The sequence below is a fragment of the Chaetodon auriga genome, chromosome 6 (assembly GCF_051107435.1).
Source record: "Chaetodon auriga isolate fChaAug3 chromosome 6, fChaAug3.hap1, whole genome shotgun sequence".
Lineage (NCBI taxonomy): Eukaryota > Metazoa > Chordata > Actinopteri > Chaetodontiformes > Chaetodontidae > Chaetodon > Chaetodon auriga.
In genome coordinates, this window is record NC_135079.1 from 1,482,501 (window position 1) to 1,499,803 (window position 17,303).

The 17,303-nt window shown below is 46.9% G+C and overlaps 1 protein-coding gene across 6 annotated transcripts in view; it reads left to right on the forward strand.

The window, feature by feature from the left end:
• The window catches only part of LOC143322542 (5-hydroxyisourate hydrolase-like), a 42,149-nt gene that overhangs the window by 15,504 nt on the left and 9,342 nt on the right, over nt 1-17,303 (forward strand). For 3 of the 6 annotated variants that reach the window (XM_076733794.1, XM_076733793.1, XM_076733796.1), the window contains exons 3-5: nt 5,311-5,361; nt 14,353-14,546; nt 16,325-16,438. The exons of 1 other annotated variant lie outside the window; for it this stretch is intronic. In XM_076733794.1, the coding sequence (XP_076589909.1) occupies nt 5,311-5,361; nt 14,353-14,546; nt 16,325-16,438 (359 nt within the window). Of the gene's footprint in view, nt 1-907; nt 1,064-5,310; nt 5,362-14,352; nt 14,547-16,324; nt 16,439-17,303 lie in introns of all 6 variants that reach the window. 2 more of the 6 variants (XM_076733798.1, XM_076733795.1) reach the window with 2 other exon arrangements.

A 17,303-nucleotide genomic window follows, 5' to 3' on the forward strand; every position in this document is an offset into this window, starting at 1 on the left:
GATGTTCTTGCTGCTGTGTAATTATTCCCATCAGGAGAACGACCACGACTTCTAATAACACCATCAGGGTCTGCAGCAGTGCAGTGCGGAGCAAATTAAAAGCCTTATTAACGCTCAGAGGCCTCCTTCACTGAGATCTGGGCACAATACTGACGCAGCTTCAAGTATTCTGGATTTCATGCAGCAGCAAAGTAACGATGGACTTCAGTACGTTTACTCGTGTGCTGTACTTTAAGCAATCATTCTGAGTTATTTCTACTTTACATGAGTATTTCTGTATACTTCTACTTCAGAGGACATCAATGTACGTTTCTAGATCACTGATTAGATTAGATCACATCAGTTATGTCACTGATTCAGATTTTACATAAAATATCACCGGAATAAATTTAACATATCAATGTTTATTTCTTATGCACAAAGAAAAGAAAATGATTTGCTCACATTATGAAACACTGTGAAAGAGCCGACTGTAGATTCCTCTCATGTCACATCAGATCAGTCTATAAAAACATTTTTTGACTCACGAAAAAATCCAGAGCTGAAAATGAAGTGTCAAAAACTGCAGTTCCTCGAATGGCCACTGGAGGCTCCAATCAATCCCATAGACCCCCAGAACTTTACAGCAGAAATACACGTTACTCAAGCAAAAGTGCTGCATTCAGTATTTTACTAAAGTAAAAGTATTTTAATTTTAAGTAAAAGTATTAGCAGCAGAAAGTACTAAAAGTATCAAAAATAAATGTAGTTATTGGGCAGCAGAATGGCCCCTGTCACTGTCACGCTGCGGCGTCATGCAGTCTGTTGTTCTATTTTTATTAGTAGTTTTTGAAGTATCCTGGTCAGGTTTTGTGTGTGCAAACAGCTTTTCCTGCTTTTGATGCTGTTTTTTTTTTTGATGCCTCAGAATATTGTGAGAAATGATCGGACACCTGGACGCTGTCAGAGTCACGCATACAGACGTGAAGAACCAGCGTTCTCATGTTCCATGTAAACATCTCGTCCCACATGTGATCAAACACTCCAAAGCTGGATACCAGTGCCTGTAAACACGATGCAGCCGGTGAGCCTGCCTAACGAGCACTTTGACACTTCGGATCATTGTCCTGTAAATTCTTCTGCACTGACATTAAACCTCTAAAAAAGACGTCTGTGAAGACTCTCCGTCATCCGGGTCATTTCAGGTTGAATGTAGGTCACCTGCACTTGGCTCCCGAGGCTTGAAAACGCTTCGCCTCTCATCCAAAGAGCTCCTTGAAGAAGAAGAGCTTCTTCAAGGCATCTTTCAAAATGTTTTCAAGTATGGTCGACCGTGTCCAGCTGGCCTGAACTCAACCCTCCTCGGATGAAGGACAGCTTTGATGTAAAAACGTCTTCCTCGAAAAAAGAACCTTTTTCCACTGAATATTTATTTATGGCCTGAATATCCATAGTTGTGTTGTAAAATGCTCATTTATTAACCGAGCTCTTCACAAGGACTCATCAGGGTCTGAGGATAACAAGACTTTTAATAGCTCATCTGAAAAATCTTGTGATTTAAAAAGATAAAAGGATGAAACCCCAGATAATCGGCCTGTTGCTGGCTTTCATTTGCCTGCGGTGGCCTCTGGGCTTCCGTAGATGATGCGTCTGATTGTAAAATTGTTTGTGTCGTCATGTTGCTATAATTCACATCCACCAGCACTGTTACTGTTGCTCCCAAATGCATCATTTCAGTCACTTTTAATTGAATGTAAATTCAGCTCTTGACCCTGCAGACGTCCCCTCAGGACCAGTGCTGAAATCTGGACCTCCAAAAGCTAATTAGCTCCTTCTGGCCTGAAGCCGATCTGCTCAGTTGTTCAGTTTGGGAGAAATCCTGCTGACAGGCAGCAGCTTGACCTCACAGAGGTGATGAAATTTCCCTGAAATGACCAAAATATCCTTAAAACCAGGGGAAAAAAGAGCAGATCTGCTGAACAGAGGCTTTTGATTTCTAATGCTGATCCGATGGATTTTAGTGACTGAATCAGGACCAGGTCCAGCTGTGGCGCTGAGGCCACAAATTACTTTGTCATCCATCAGGATTCAGTTTTTATCATGCAGTAATTCGATTTATGCAGAACTAATAACGTTCCTGTCAGCCTCAGCTGGACTTTGTTTTCAGTGCTTATTAGGTCGTTTGCAGATGACGTCACGTCGCTCTTTTGTTTTGGCACAAACTGCAGATGGAGGGCAGGAAGCGATTTTCTGCACAGGAAACACAATAACACACTCAGACTGCAGATGTTTTGCATCGTTTACGGTCCCTCAGATCGATCAACCTATTAGCAAGTGTTAGCATGCTAACACGCTAAACCAGGACGGTGAACAAAATTATACCTGCTAAACATCAACACGTTAGGTCAGTCTGAGAACATGTTAGCATGCTGACGTTAGCATGTAGCTCAAAGCACCGTTGAGCCTACGTACAGCTTAACAGGAATCCCTTCTTTTATTTTTTATTCTAGTTCAGTGGTTTTTATGCACATGAACATATTTCAAACAGTGTTTTTCTTGCCTCAGGTCAGCTTGGTGGACGTCGTGTCTGGATTGTGTGAAGTGCACGTTTCATTGATCAGCATCAACGTTTTTGTCACTTGTCAGATAAGTTAATTGATGTTTCCTCGTTATGTTAACAGGAAATTAGGTTCCATCTAAACATTTTCGTGGTTGCAGATTAGTTTTCTTAGAGTTACCTTTTGCCTTTTGCCTTGTGTGAGTGACTTTTTTCTGCTGTCTCCCTGCAGTGAAACACGCTCTCCATTCTTCTTCTTACTGTTATTTTTATTATCATTACTGTTTTAATAATTCTAATTATGTGTTCTGGAGGCTGTAGAGGAATTGATCTTTTACAGCTTTGACGGTGTTTTCGATTGTAGTAGGAGACTCACTGTTAAATCCACTTTAAATGAGTTCATTATGTGAACGATCACTTTATTAAACGATCAGTTGATCCTGGTCCCATTCAGCCCCTGACAGTCTGTGGGTCCCATGTGAATCAGGTTTTACCCTCTCGCTGTCTAGAGAATTGATCTATCTTCTTAAAAAATGCAATAACTTTAAATTTAGCCACTCAAACAAAATCAAAGCTAAACAACATCTCCATTGAATTCCTATAACAGGAGGCCCTTTAACACTCGTGGAGCCGCTGTGTAATTAGTCAAGTGAATTGAGATCAATTGAGGGGAGAAGTGCTCCAGCAGCCTTCAGCCGTGATGAGGAGAATAAAAACAAAGGAGAGGAAGGTGTGTTAAAAGCACCTGAGCCCAGACTGCCACATAAAATCCAAAAGGGCCTGAAGGACATTTTTTACAGGGATTATCAGGACTTCAGTTGCCGGTCGTCTCGCCTGTAATTCCAGCGAGGCCGCTCCTCTCAGGTGCTGCTGTGATATCTAATTACTCTGATAAAGCAGCAGCAGTGTGAGCCATAACAGAGTCATTCAGCGCCATCCCAGCTGAGGGCGGCGGCGTGCCGCAGATCGATGGTCATGTTTAAAGGTTTGCTCTTACACAGCTCAATAGGAAACGCACGGCCGAGCTCGGGCTGCGAGCCGCTCCTCGGATCGATACCGCCGTTAAACGCTGATTAATACGCTGATTTGTTTTCACGGCTGATGGAGATGAAGGATGGCAGCAGCAGAGTGAAGACGAACCGGTGGAAGGATGTGAAGCAGCTGCTTCTCCCTGTTCTGTCAGCCGGCCTTTATCTGTCTCTGATCTGCCTTCTCTTTATCAGTCTGTGTGTGTGTGTGTGTGTGTGTGTGTGTGTGTGTGTGTGTGTGTCTGTGTGTGTGTGTATCGATTCCTTCTCCTCAGAGGATAAATTGTTCCACTCTTTGGACTTCAGTCTCTCTCTCATTATCCGTCCTCCAGAGGAGACGCCTGCCTCTCTTCTGTCTGTGGGAGTCAGAGGCACAGAGGCCTTCAGCTCCGCTTCCTCCTGCTCTGTCCTGCTATTGGCTGGTGAATCTGGACCGGCAGCCAATCATGGTCCACCTGGTTATATAAAGTCTGTTTGTTGTGTACGGTATCGCCATAAATATGTTGTTTGCAGTCACGTGACGTTAAATTCAGATGGAGGGCAGGAAGTGAAAACTGCAGTGGATGAGATGAAGGAAAGTTCTTACTGTGCTGGTTTAGATTATGAGAGAAAGGTAAAAACAGAAAATCAGAACATAAAACTAGCTGTGCATTCAGACGTCATTCTGCTCTAAAACCAAACGAAAGCAGACAAAAGTTTGGAGGAAAACAACTTTTCTGTTAGCGGTTGGTCCACGACCTCGGTACCAAAGTGCTCCTGATGACTGTCGTTTGGTTTTTAAGGGTTCGTAGCGTTTTGTAGTTTATTTATTGCTGTGAGTCTGTTTGTTGTTTTGGAGTTATATTCTCGTATATCGTCGTTTATCAGACACTAAATCACCAGCTGATCACTCATGCTAACGATGACGCTACTAGCATTAGCCTGAACGTGTGAGGACTGCAGCAGCCCTCTGTGGTTTATTGACCCAGTAAAACCGTCTCTGGCTGAGCAGAGTTGCCAGTTTTAGTGCTGCTGCGTGCTGCCTTGCCCACAGGCTCTTTGGCGCTGTGAGAAGTGGGTCTGAGCGCCATCTGCTCAGCTTCAGCCTGCAGAGCTGCTGCAGAGTGAGCTGCATCCATCAAACGCTGCTTTCTGCTGATGATCGTTTCCTGAAAGAATCCGTCCTCTCTGCCTTCGTTGTTTCTGGTGTCTACTCCACCCACCTCCACCTGCACCCCCTCCACCATCACTTCAGTGTGTTTTAGTCCAGTTTGTCTTCAGACCACTCAGCTTGTCTCCTCCTGTGTCTCAGTTTCTGTTCATTTTGAGTCCATCTGCAATCGCTTTCTGCTCATTTCTAGTTATTCACAGCAGACTTTTGCATTTTGTTCAGCTGTGGTCCAGTTTGGACTGTTGGAGTTTTGTCAGTTTGAGACTCGTTTTGAAGCCTTTACTTGCTCTTTAACTGTAATATTTTGTGAGATGTACATTAATCGACACTTAGCGTGTCCTTAAAGCTGCATTAAAATGTGTTTGTTCATCACATGTTCAGATTGTGCTGATCAATGATAAATGATGCAGGTTTTCAGCCTAAAAGATCCGTTTTCTTTTCTTTGCCTCTTGAATGCAGCTCAGAAGGGACAGGAAGCAACATCTGGCCTTTTTAAAAATGATGTCTAATAGATTTAACATCAACAGGTTCACTGGTTGAGTTGAACAAACAGACTGGTTTCATGTTTCTGAGCTTCTCGTCTCTCCTCTCCTCAGATCTGACTACGAGGTGCAGTACGACAGATACCCCGATGACCACTACAACAGGTACCGAACATCTGTCCGCCGCATCCTTTGCTCCATCTCTTAATGTTTGCCTGCTGATGCTGCTGCACTCAGCACGTCAGAAGTCTTGGTCCTCATTGGTTGACAGGCCTCCCACATGTTTCTGAGACCTGGAGGAGGTCATGTGACCTGACACACAGCACAGGTATCAGACTCAAAGGACGACCGTCTGATGCTTCAGTTCACTTTCTTAATGCAGCTCCTCACTGCAGGACACGATTTAAAAAGGAAAAATGGTAAAATCTAAAAAATAGTTTTGGTGTATTTATCTACAGCAAAAAAGAACATTTATTTACATTTATTTCACCTTTGTTAGATCTGACGTTGTGAAAGCACTGATCCATGAACCCTGTGTGATATCACACTGAGGTCATCGTCGTGTTACATCCCAGCATCACAGGAAACTGCAGAAACTGTGTAAACAGAGAAAAGTTCTGGAGTTTAAACGAGTGCAGACGATCTGTGAGGGCAAACAGGAAAGAACAACACAAGTTAAAGTCCTTAAAGTGAATTAAATTCGCTCTGATGCAGAAAATAGATACGCAAATAAACCTTCTTTAACTAAATTACATTCAATTAAAACAACGCTGATGCAGAAAATGGGAAACGAGCAGTGTGTGTGTGTGTGTGTGCGTGTGTGTGTGTGTGTGTGTGTGTGTTCGTTCTCAGTGTGCTGTTCAATCAGTTTTTACTTTGTTTTATTTACCATGTTTTATTTTTCATTTATCTTTTGTCTTTTTGTCATTTTCCTTTTATGAATCTAACATTCAGATTACAGGGCAGACTGGCTGCACTGATGGAGGGATTTAGGAGAGAAGAAGAGAAAAGGGAGAGACAAAGTCAGAAGATGAGAGAAAGAAAAAGAGAGCGAGGGAGGGAGGAGGGGAAAGAAAGAAAAATGAGATAAAGGGACTTAGAGCAGGAAGGAGGAGAAACATGAAGGTAAAGAGGAAGAAAGAAAAAGGAAGTGAATGAAAGGCAGCGAGTTTCCATCTGAATACGACCAAACTTAACCAAACATCAGGTTCCATTAAAGCAGTGCAGAAGAAGAGGATGACGTCTCTTCATCACAGATCTGACGTCTCTGATCACTGCGTCCGTTTCCAATACACGATCAATGAACAATCAATCGCAGCCTCTTTGGCCATAATTCATGTTTTTCTAACTTCCATCCAGTGATTTCACACACAGACGCCTGAAGAAGAAGAGACGACGAAGGTCGAGTGAGGCTGATCAGTGAAGGAGAGAGAGGCAGTGTGTGTGTGTGCGTGCGTGCGTGCGTGCGTGCGTGTGTGATGAAGACGCAGAGACAGCGTGTTGTCCTCCTCAGTGCTGCGTCCTCGTTGTGTCTCCTCTCAGCAGAGTAAACATTCATGTGTTCACCACAGCAGGTTGACGGTGTGTGACTGACTGTGTGTTACCTGGAAACACTGTTGCATTATGGGTCGTCTGTGGCGTCCATCGTTCAGTCTGTGAACGTCAGCAGGCGTCACTTCATATTTTATCTGCTTTCAAAGAGAAATCCTCTGATTCATTCTGCTTCTGTAACACTGCTGGACGATGCCGCAGCATGGCCTATTTTTTTACCCATAATGCAACTCAAAGGCAGTCTGAGCTTCAGGTGTGTTATGCTAGTAGCTGCTAATGTAGCGTGCTGCAGAGATGAGCAGCATCAGTTCTCCACAACACCTGGAAACACTTTGACGTGTAAAGTTCAACTTTTGAGGCGAGTTCACTTCTGTCCCCTCCACACCTGAGCGGACAGGACGAAGACACCGTCCACCTGGTGGTGAGCGGACAGGACGAAGACACCGTCCACCTGGTGGTGAGCGGACAGGACGAAGACACCGTCCACCTGGTGGTGAGCGGACAGGACGAAGACACCGTCCACCTGGTGGTGCACGGACCTCAGCTCAGCGCTGCAGGAACAGAGAGCAGATTCCAGCTCAGGCAGGGACTCCGTTTATTTACCAAAATGTTTTTCATCTGTTCGTCTTCATTTAAGCTCTTTAATTGCGTTACTCTCAGCTGCAGCTCGTTCAGCTGCTCTCCAAACACCTTTTTATGGGCTCCGCTGCTTCTCACAGCCTGTAAAACAACCTGACAGCGCTGAAGGTGACACGACGTGTTTGTGCTCACAGGACTCAGCAAACAAGCACAGACGCTGTGCTGAAATGTGCCACGACGGCGATTTACCGTGAGCGAGCTGACAGTCCAGTGGAAGGAGGCTGAGATGTTAGAAATCATCTCCTCTGTCTCAGCCTGGAACTCCTCCTCCATCATCTGAACTCACCTGAGCTGCTGGCTGAGTGCACCTGAGATGAACTCCTCCTCCCGCTCTGACGCTCGGGTCAGACCTGAAGACTCTGCTCAGGTTTACGCGATGAAGACGTGACACTAAACGTGACGTCTCATGCAGACGCTCTGTCTAACACGAGGTGAACGAGAACCGTTCAGTTTGGTTTGGTTTAGGAAAAGATAGTTTATGGCCAAACGTCTATTTGATGACCTGAGTGAGAGTTTTTTGGCGTCAGCGTGCTGCTTCAGGTGTCTGTGAGGCATGAAACTGGACGCAGGAAGTCCAGTTTGAATACACAGACTGGTTGGTGGTTTCTAACGTGACGCGTTTCAGTGATCGAGAGCTAAACAGTCAGAGTCATGTTACAGCGTGCGCGTCCATGTGTGTGATTGGCTGATGCGACTCTTTGCCTTGCACAGCAGGTGAGTGCACCACGTCCAACATACAGATGGACGATCAGCACCAACTGAACGTCTAAATGCCATAAAACCAGTATTTCCAGTATTCTTAGGAGAAATCTGCTGACGTCACATGTTGTATTGCAACACTCATTAACGGCCGAATGGGCTGAAGGATCCACAGCAGCATCACACACAACGCGCCTGTCAGTTTGATTGACAGCTGCTTCACCCGCCTCCCCGATGAGCTCTTAACTCCGATCATGAAACTGTGACGTGCTGTGATTGGTCGGGGTCATACCTGTAGTCTTGGCAGTCACCTGACTGAGACACGATGACCGTCATCAAAGACAGACACATCCTGTGGTCTGATCCCGCTGATGACCAACGCTGCTCGATGGGTTTGGTGCGTCTTCATGTGTGATGGGCGGACTGCTGATGGCCTTCCTGTACCTTCACTGTGGTTTATCCACTTAACTCTTGCACTAATGAATCCTATCCTATGTGGACATAGTAACATTTTGCTGGATGCAGTCAAACATAACCTCGATATAAATATATTTTTGTCTCTATGTCCACTCTGAGAGCCTGTATCCGTCTCCAGGGCCTCACTTCAGATCAGAAAAACGTTAAATGTGTGAAAAACAAGGCCGAAGCCTCAGGAGGAGCAGCAGACAGGAAATCAACAGCAACAGTGTGAAATATCAGCGTGAACGATCGGGGTTATGCACGGAAACGTCCAAACAGAGCTGAGGTGTCCTGTCCCCGCAGTCTGCAGCGAGGAGACGTCGTGTCGTCCCTGTCAAAGTGAAACAAGGTGATTCTGAAAAACAGCGTTTGACTTTTCCCAGACGAAGGTTAAAAGAACAAACGCTAACTAAAACGCAGAAAAGTGGAAGCAGCGGTGGACTGACAGTGCCTGACCGCCCCGCCACGGGCTGGAAACACAGCTCGCTGCAGGCAGCCAAGGACAGGTGGAGGAGGAGGAGGAGGAGGAGGAGGAGGAGGAGGAGGAGGAGGATAACTGTATGTTAGCTGTAGAATAAGAGACAAAAGATGAAAGAGAGGAGCAGAGGAGAGAGCGAACGGCAGACGAGTGCAGAGAAAAAGAGGCTGACAGCATGAAAAACGAGTGTGTTGGCAGGCAGCAGCCGCTCAGATAAACGCTCCACTCAGCCTCCACCCGCGCTCCACCCTCTGCTCGCTCGCCTGCATCATCCTTTTTGTCTTTTCAACACTTGTTTCCTTACACATGCTCTCATTTCACAGCCAGCAGAGTCCTCAGGATTAATTCACAGAGCGCATCTCTGATCCTGGATCAGTGACTGCGGGACAACATTCAGGTTCATCATCAGGAAGGTTTTCACATGCAGACAAATTACCTGGAACGTGTACAATAAATACAGGACCAGAAGAAAAAACTGCTTCAGAAGTCGAAAACCGTAATGTTAGAGTTGGACGTGGAGGCGTTTTTAACGCACACGTCACGTAAACGTCAACGTTCAGCACCGCGGCGCCGAACCTTCGGTGAATCCTCAGGACAGTTAAAACTACGAACCCTTAAAAAACCGAACGACAGTCATCAGGAGCACTTTGGTATCGAGGTCGTGGACCACCCGCTGACAGAAAAGTTGTTTTCCTCCAAACTTTTGTCTGTTTTCATTTGTTTTCTCGAGCAGTTCTTTTAAGAACTTTCCTTCATCTCGACTTTGCACTTTTCACTTCCTGCCCTCCGTCTGAATTTAACGTCACGTGACTGCAAAGAACCAGTTAAAAATCAGTTAAAGGTGTGAAGTCGCCCTCTGGGCTCCGTTCTGGGCTCCTGTAGAAACATGGCGGTGCGACATGGGCTCTGTGAGAGGGATCCGCCCCCTCTGGACGTAAAGGTGATTATCTGTGACAACGTGAATATCGCTGCGTGTTTCTCCACCTTCAACACGCTGAACTTTAATCTGCCATCTCCCACATTTTAAAGTCAAATCCTCCGTCTGCGGTGCTGCAGTGCACTGTGGGATTAGACGACGTCAGACGTTATTCTGAGCAAAACACCTGAACAGGTGCGACAGAATACCAGACCCTCCAGTGTTTCATGCAAAGCACCGTCTGTGAGTGTGTGTGAGCGAGTCCGCAGCGAGCCGCCTCGTCTTCATGAAGGATGTAAAGCTGCGGCGCTCGGCCGTGTCGACACGCCGTCCTGTAAATATTTATAGGTGTTTATCTGCCGGCCTGCGGATTATCAGCTTAGGTACAGCGGCCCCCTCGACCAACACACACTCATTCACACACTCTCCGTTATCCTGATGTGTTGAGGCTGCAGGGACAAACACAGCGGGAGGCCTGAGTGTGTGTGTGTGTGTGTGTGTGTGTGTGTGTGTGTGTGTGTGTGTGTGTCTGTGCGTGCTGATCACGCCGCCTCCTGAGTGAATTTGCTGACGGTGTGTTAATCCTCTGCTGGGCTGCAGTAAACTGTCAGTGTGACACTTGCAGAGCAGCAGAGCTCACAAAGTGTTTCACACAAAGACATAAAAATGAGAGTGTGAGCTGTAGAAGAAGGAGACGAAGAAGGAGACGAAGAAGGAGACGAAGATGAAGTCTGGTGAGGAAAGTCAGATCGGCCTCGTCGGACCTGCAGGCTGTGAGTTTGTCACTGATGAGACAAACCTCCTTTCTGTATTTTTAGCTTCCTCAGACGCCGTCCTTCTACCTTCTTCTGAACGGTTTTAGATTTTAATAATTTCCCTGTTTGACAGGAAGTGCCTGTTCTCTGAATCCCACAATGCTTTGTGAGGAGACGCGGTCATGTCTCAGAGCGAGTGGAGTGAACGGTGCTTCTTCATCATAAGGCTTCCAGCTGAGATGTGAGTCGAGTATTCAGATCCTGTACTGCAGTCGAAGTACAAATACCTCACTGTGATATGAACTCCACTGCTGAATCCTCCTGAAGTAAAAGTTTTACCAGCAGAATGTCCTTAAAGTAAATTCCTCGTGTGTCCTGTCAGCGTGTCTCTGCTGTCTGTTCATTCATGTTCCTGCTGCATTCATGTGTTCATTCATGTGTTCATTCATGTGTTCATTCATGTGTTCATTCACGTTCCTGCTGCATTCATGTGTTCATTCATGTGTTCATTCATGTTCCTGCTGCATTCATGTGTTCATTCGTGTTCCTGCTGCATTCATGTGTTCATTCACGTGTTCATTCATGTGTTCATTCATGTTCCTGCTGCATTCATGTGTTCATTTGTGTTCCTGCTGCATTCATGTGTTCATTCATGTGTTCATTCATGTTCCTGCTGCATTCATGTGTTCATTCATGTGTTCATTCATGTGTTCATTCATGTTCCTGCTGCATTCATGTGTTCATTTGTGTTCCTGCTGCATTCATGTGTTCATTCATGTGTTCGTTCATGTTCCTGCTGTAGATGTTTCAGCTCATTGAACTCCTTTATATCCTGTTGGTGCTTTAATCTTCATCAATGCTTCAGATTCTAGAAGATCATCACGTTTGCAGCGCGGCGTCCTGTGAGAACCACGTATCTCCAAAAAGTGACGAGCTCAGAAAAACAGGCTGTTTTCAGCTTTGAGACGATGATTTTCAGCTGATCCAAGAGGCTTTTTAAAGAGTTCACTGAGCTGAAGAAGACATGAAGGAACTCTTCATCCTTCAGTTCAGCACAAACACTCAACATCATCACAGCTGGAGATATGAGCTTTTCACTGGACAGGAAGGAATCTGAAGAGTAACTAAAGCTGACAGAATGTAACAGAGTAAAAGTACAATATTCACCTCTGAGGTGTAACACTCAAGACTCAAGTACAAGTACTTTGAGTTAGCACTAAATTCGAGGTATTTGTACAAACGTTAGCTACCTTCAAAGTGCGACCATGAGTCACGCTCCACCGCCGCGGCCCACGTGCTCTGACTGGCGGTCCAGTTTTATTCGGCGACTGAATCCGGATGGGATCCAGCTCGCCTCCTGAAGCTGAGATGTGGGTTTGGGTTTCGGGCCTCTGAATGGAAACGCCACTAAAGCAGCTTTTGAGATGAGCTGAGTGGGTGCGTGCAGGTGTGTGTTTGTGTGTGAAGAGATGAAGCGTGTTCACGCTCCTCCTCCTCCTCCTCCTCCTCCTGCTGTAGATGGCTGCTGTGATAGACAGCAGAGGTTGACGGGGAGAGGAAAGGCAGCTCGTCGTCCTCCCGCCGCCTCCTCTATCGCTCTCTGCATCAAATTGGAGCTGTCAGTCAGCTCTCAGCCGCAGCACAGCGCACTCTGTCGGGCCCCGAACATGGCGGCGCCGCCTGCGAGAGAAACGCTGAAAGGAGGGACTGTGGGATTATTTGATGAAATGAAGTCAGTTACATGTTTTTATAAGATAAATTGCTCTGTCCTTCACAAAGTTTGAGCTCACCTCGAGCGAGGGAACAGCTGTGCTGCAGGTTTAAGAGCAAATTCACTTTCAGCTGACTTTCAGCCGCAGCTACATCCTAATATGAGAGCTTTCATTCTCAATTAATCTCCTTATGGATCATTTTAATCGTTTCCTAAGAATTAAGGGTATTTTTCTTCTAGGTTAGCAGGTTAGTGGATGAAGCAGGGGGAACGTCCTTCAGGAGGAGCCGTCTTTAAAGGATGAGGCTGCGTTGTGTTGGACACAGATGTTCTGTGGACTCATTGTGAGCTGAATGTCTTTGTTTTTGGACTTTAAGTCAACAAAACCAGCATTTTAAAGGCATTAGGCAAATAATTTACCGATTAATTGATAATTATATTTGCTGCCCGTCACCCCAGGTGCGGTTGTGACTTGGTGTTGAAGTGAAAACACAGCAGATTAAAGGTTATTTCAGGTTTCTAAAATGTGCAGCCGCAGCAGCTGAATGCGACGCGTCTTCGGGTCAGAAAGCAGGTTTCTGTGAGACGCAGGAAAGCGTCGACAGACGACGGCGAAGCAGCAGGTTTAACAAAAAGTCAATTACAACAGCTGATTAGTAAATAGTTCTGCTGGTGTGACTGAAGAGGAGCAGAGTGGAGGCCTCACGCTGCTCCTCAGTCTAATGGAGGAGGACGTTTAAGACGCACACGTGCAGCTGGACGCAGCACCGACGCCAGCGTGAGCCAATCAGGTCGCCTGAAGGCTGAATATTAACGAGCAGTCAGAGTCTCTGACAGACAGGTCGTCCTTCATCCTCCATTCATCTCCCTGCAAGACGTCACTTTGATACACCTGACACCTGCTCACTGTGTGTGTGTGTGTGTGTGTGTGTGTGTGTGTGTGTGTGTGTGTGTGTGCGTGTGTGCTATGTGTTCATCACATTATGGGGACACTAATCTGTTCATACGCTCACATTAAAGGGACTTGTCTCGTGTCCAAGGACCAACATTCAGCTCCCACAAGGATAACTCCGGACGTTTTCTTCAAGATTAATGGATAATTTTCCTTTTCGTTGAAAAATCTCCTGAACGCACGCTGAACGTGCTGAACGTGCTGAACGTGCTGAACGTGCTGAACGTGCTCACTGACGATCGTTGATCCTCACGGCCTGATGGTTCGTCTTCCTCTGAGCCGCTGAGCTCCATGATTGTTAAAAAGCATTAAAAACACATCAGTGAGTCTCACTGCTGCTCTGGCTGACATGTTCCTTCATCACCATGAACACACACACACACACACACACACACACTGTCCTGCTGCCACAAACACTCACTGCAGCACCAAATGTGGATTCATCCGCCGCTGAAAATAGTCCCTGACAAATGCTCTGTTTCCTCCAGTGTGAGTAACGTTTGATACAGCAGCTGTTGTGAGAAATGATTGTTTTTCTTAAAAAATGAAACTATTCTCTGTTTTTTTGAGGTGTTTTTAGAGATTCACATCTTCAGCAGGAACCAATGAGCTTGCAGCTCCACACAGGAAGTCAGAAAGCGTTGAGAGACGGACCAACATGCTGTTGGTTTTGGTCTTCTCATGAGATTCGTTTGCTGTGAGAAAAGCAGAGAAAAAGAGCAGAAAGTGCGTCATGGAGGCATCAAGGCGTCTCGTGGTCCGTTCATTTTACAGCTTCCATGTTTCAGAGAAAACGTCTGTTTTAATGGACGCCGCGGCGCCGAGAGGTGACATAAATTAGCCTCCACTTCATTCCACAAATAAAACAGACAGAAACCAGCAGCAGCGCAGCCTCGGGCAGTGGTGCATCATGGGATTGACTGTGCTGTGTGTGTGTGTGTGTGTGTGTGTGTGTGTGTGTGTGTGTGTGTGTGTGTGTGTGTGTGTGTGTTGCAGGGTGTTCGACTACCAGCGTGTCCCCTCTTCGGTCCCGGTGGATCCCAGCCCCGTCAAGCGGCCCCGCCCTTCATCTTCTTCCTCCTCTTCCTCCTCTGCAGCAGCTCTGAGGATGAGGAGCAGCAAAGCATCCAGCAGGAGCAACAACGCACACACCTCCTCGTCGTCCTCCTCCTCCTCCTCTGGCAGTAAATGTAAGAGCTGCTGTGCTCACATGTGTGTGTGCTCGTGTGTCTCAGCTTGTGGAGCTAAAAGGAGACGAAAACTGGACTTAACAGAGTCAAAGTAGAAGATAACACTCGCAACGCCGAAGACGGGACGTGGTTACTTCAGTGCAGTGGTAGAAGAAGTACTAAGATAACTTCAGTAAAAGTAAAAAATACACCATCAGCAGGAAAAATACTAGCTCCAGGTACAACGTAGTAAAAGTACAGAGCAGCAAAATGTACTTAAAGCGTCGCCTGCAGCAACACCTGAAACCCTCTGCAGTGATGGAAAAGCAGGAAATGAGCTGAACTTTTGATTTAAACTTGTCAGAACATCACATGGTCAACAGGAAGCGTTCAGGTCGACTGCGTCCACGATCCTCAGAGGTCATGTTTGGGTTCGGACTCTTCGTTGAAGCTTCCTGCTGCTTCCTGTCAGGTGATTCTTTCGAGGCTTCAGCTCCATCGTTCCTTCCATTGCGATATTTTTGCTCTAGCATGTGAATTGTATGCGTTTATCTCCTGACATGCAGCAACACGTGCTGCACTTTGTCTCCATGTTTCAAAGGGTTCGTTCAGCCTTACTCAGCGTCTCTTTGTCCAAAGTACTTAAGAGTGGTGCAGTTTTATCTCTTTTATCTTCACACACGATCACTGAGCCAAATCAATGCATCCACGATCTGCGCAGGTCCGACAGAGCAAACACTCACACATCCACACGTTCCGCCGAGTCCTTCCCTCAGGCAGCCGTGTGGGTTCGAATACTAAAAAGCTTTTAACCAGCGAGCGCAGAGACACCGACACCCTGCTGATGGCAGAGGTCGATACGCAGGGGTGTTTAACGCCTCGGCCCCCTCCAATTAAAGGCTTTTACATTTCAAACTCACACAAGAGCCTCGACCTGCAGGTTCACGTTCGGGCCCTCGGATTCGGCTTTTTCTCGATCTTCAGATCTGCCGCTGACGCCGCCTCCTGAGGAAACCTGCAGCTCTCAGCGGCTCCTTCCTGTTCGCGTCACCTCCCGCCTGTGTGACGGCTCGTCTCGGCGGCGGGGCCCCAGGGCGCTGGAGAGAAGGCGGGTGGGGGGGCGCGCCAGATGGTCTCTTCATTAAAGGCTTCTGTACCGCAGGGCTCTCCTTCCTGCCATAACCCAGCTGAGCCTATCAGCACTCGCAATTAGACTGAGTTAATAGTGCGTGGCAAATAAGAATTGTTTATACTAGTTTATTACAAGCCTTAATAGTTTTCACTTCGCCCCATCACAGGAAAATTAGATTGCCTTTGCAAGCTTCCGAGGTCGAAAAGCTTTGAGGAGTGAAGTAGTTTTCAGGGTTGTTTAGCGAGCTGTCGGCGGTGCCGGCGGTCCATTACGGAGCACGGTGAGGGCGAGGGCTCCTGGGGAGGAAGGAGGTGGGAGTGCAGCCCTGAGAGTTATTGATGGTGCAGGACTACAGGCCTGATGACTGCAGGGTCGCTGGGTGACTTTTGCATCTGCATGGAGCTGTAAAGCCAAACTTCAAGTATGTTTTTAGCCAAGAAAGCAAGTCCTAGCTCGGGCTGCGGCAGCCTGCGCGGAGCTGTGTGTCCTGAGGCATCGCCATGAAACAGGAAGTGGACGAAAACAAACAGCTGATGCAAAGCCGGATGGACGCTGACGTCTAGAACATCACTGTGTGCTGCAGCAGGAGGATGTCCACATAGTTTTGACAATGTGGTGTATCACTTACTGATTTTGTCCCCATTGACTTCCATCTGTTTGTCTGCAGTGAAGATGGCGGAGCTTCTGGCCATAAAGAGGGAGCTGACAGTGATCAAGGTTCAGATCGACGGCCTGTTGGACTGCGTGGACAAGATGGACGGACAGAGGAAGGACTGCTCAGGTAGAGACAACCGGCAGCTGGACAGCTTCCTGTCCATCACCACGTTTAGCTGTCTTACAAAGTACGACAGACATTTTGACACCTGTGCTGAAAGCAGACCTGCAGCCTGCAGAGTCAGAGAGACCCGAGACAGTTTGACTGATCAGGACTGACGAGGTCTCCCACACCTCTCAGGACAGACTGTTAATTAGGTCTGAACGAACCTGAATTCAAGCATCAGAGATCAAAAGATCAAACATCAGATGATTCGACAGGAACACAGTTGAATAAAATATAAAACAAAGTAAAAACTGCACAAGGTGTGACGGAGGTGAGCAGATATCAGAGTAAATGACAGAAGGTTTGTGATGTGCAAACAGCATCAACACCGAGCGAAATTTAACGAGTCAGAGAGGAAAAAGAGACGAAGACCAGCACAAGCAGAAAGTAGGATGAAAAGAAAACACTGAAGTAAAGCACAAGTACCTCAAACGTGTACTCCAGTGCAGTAGTGGAGTGAAGGCTGATTCCTCTGAGCCGTCTGGCTGCTTCGTCGTCAGCAGGCCAGTTTGCTTCTGTTCATTTCAAACCGTCTGAAGAAGTGAAGACTGTCAACATGTCACTCTGGATAATTTCCTCATCTCTTCTTCCAAGGGAGAGAAATCACACACACACACGCACGCACGCACGCACGCACGCACACATACGCACACACACGCACACACACACACGCGCACGCACACACACACACACGCACATACACATGCGCACACACGCACGCACACAGAGCTGGTCGACGACACGCACGCCGCAGACGCTGAAGGGGAGCCTCTGAAAGGTTGAGGCCGGCGTTTATCGCTGTTTACCTCGCTGTCATCATCCACGC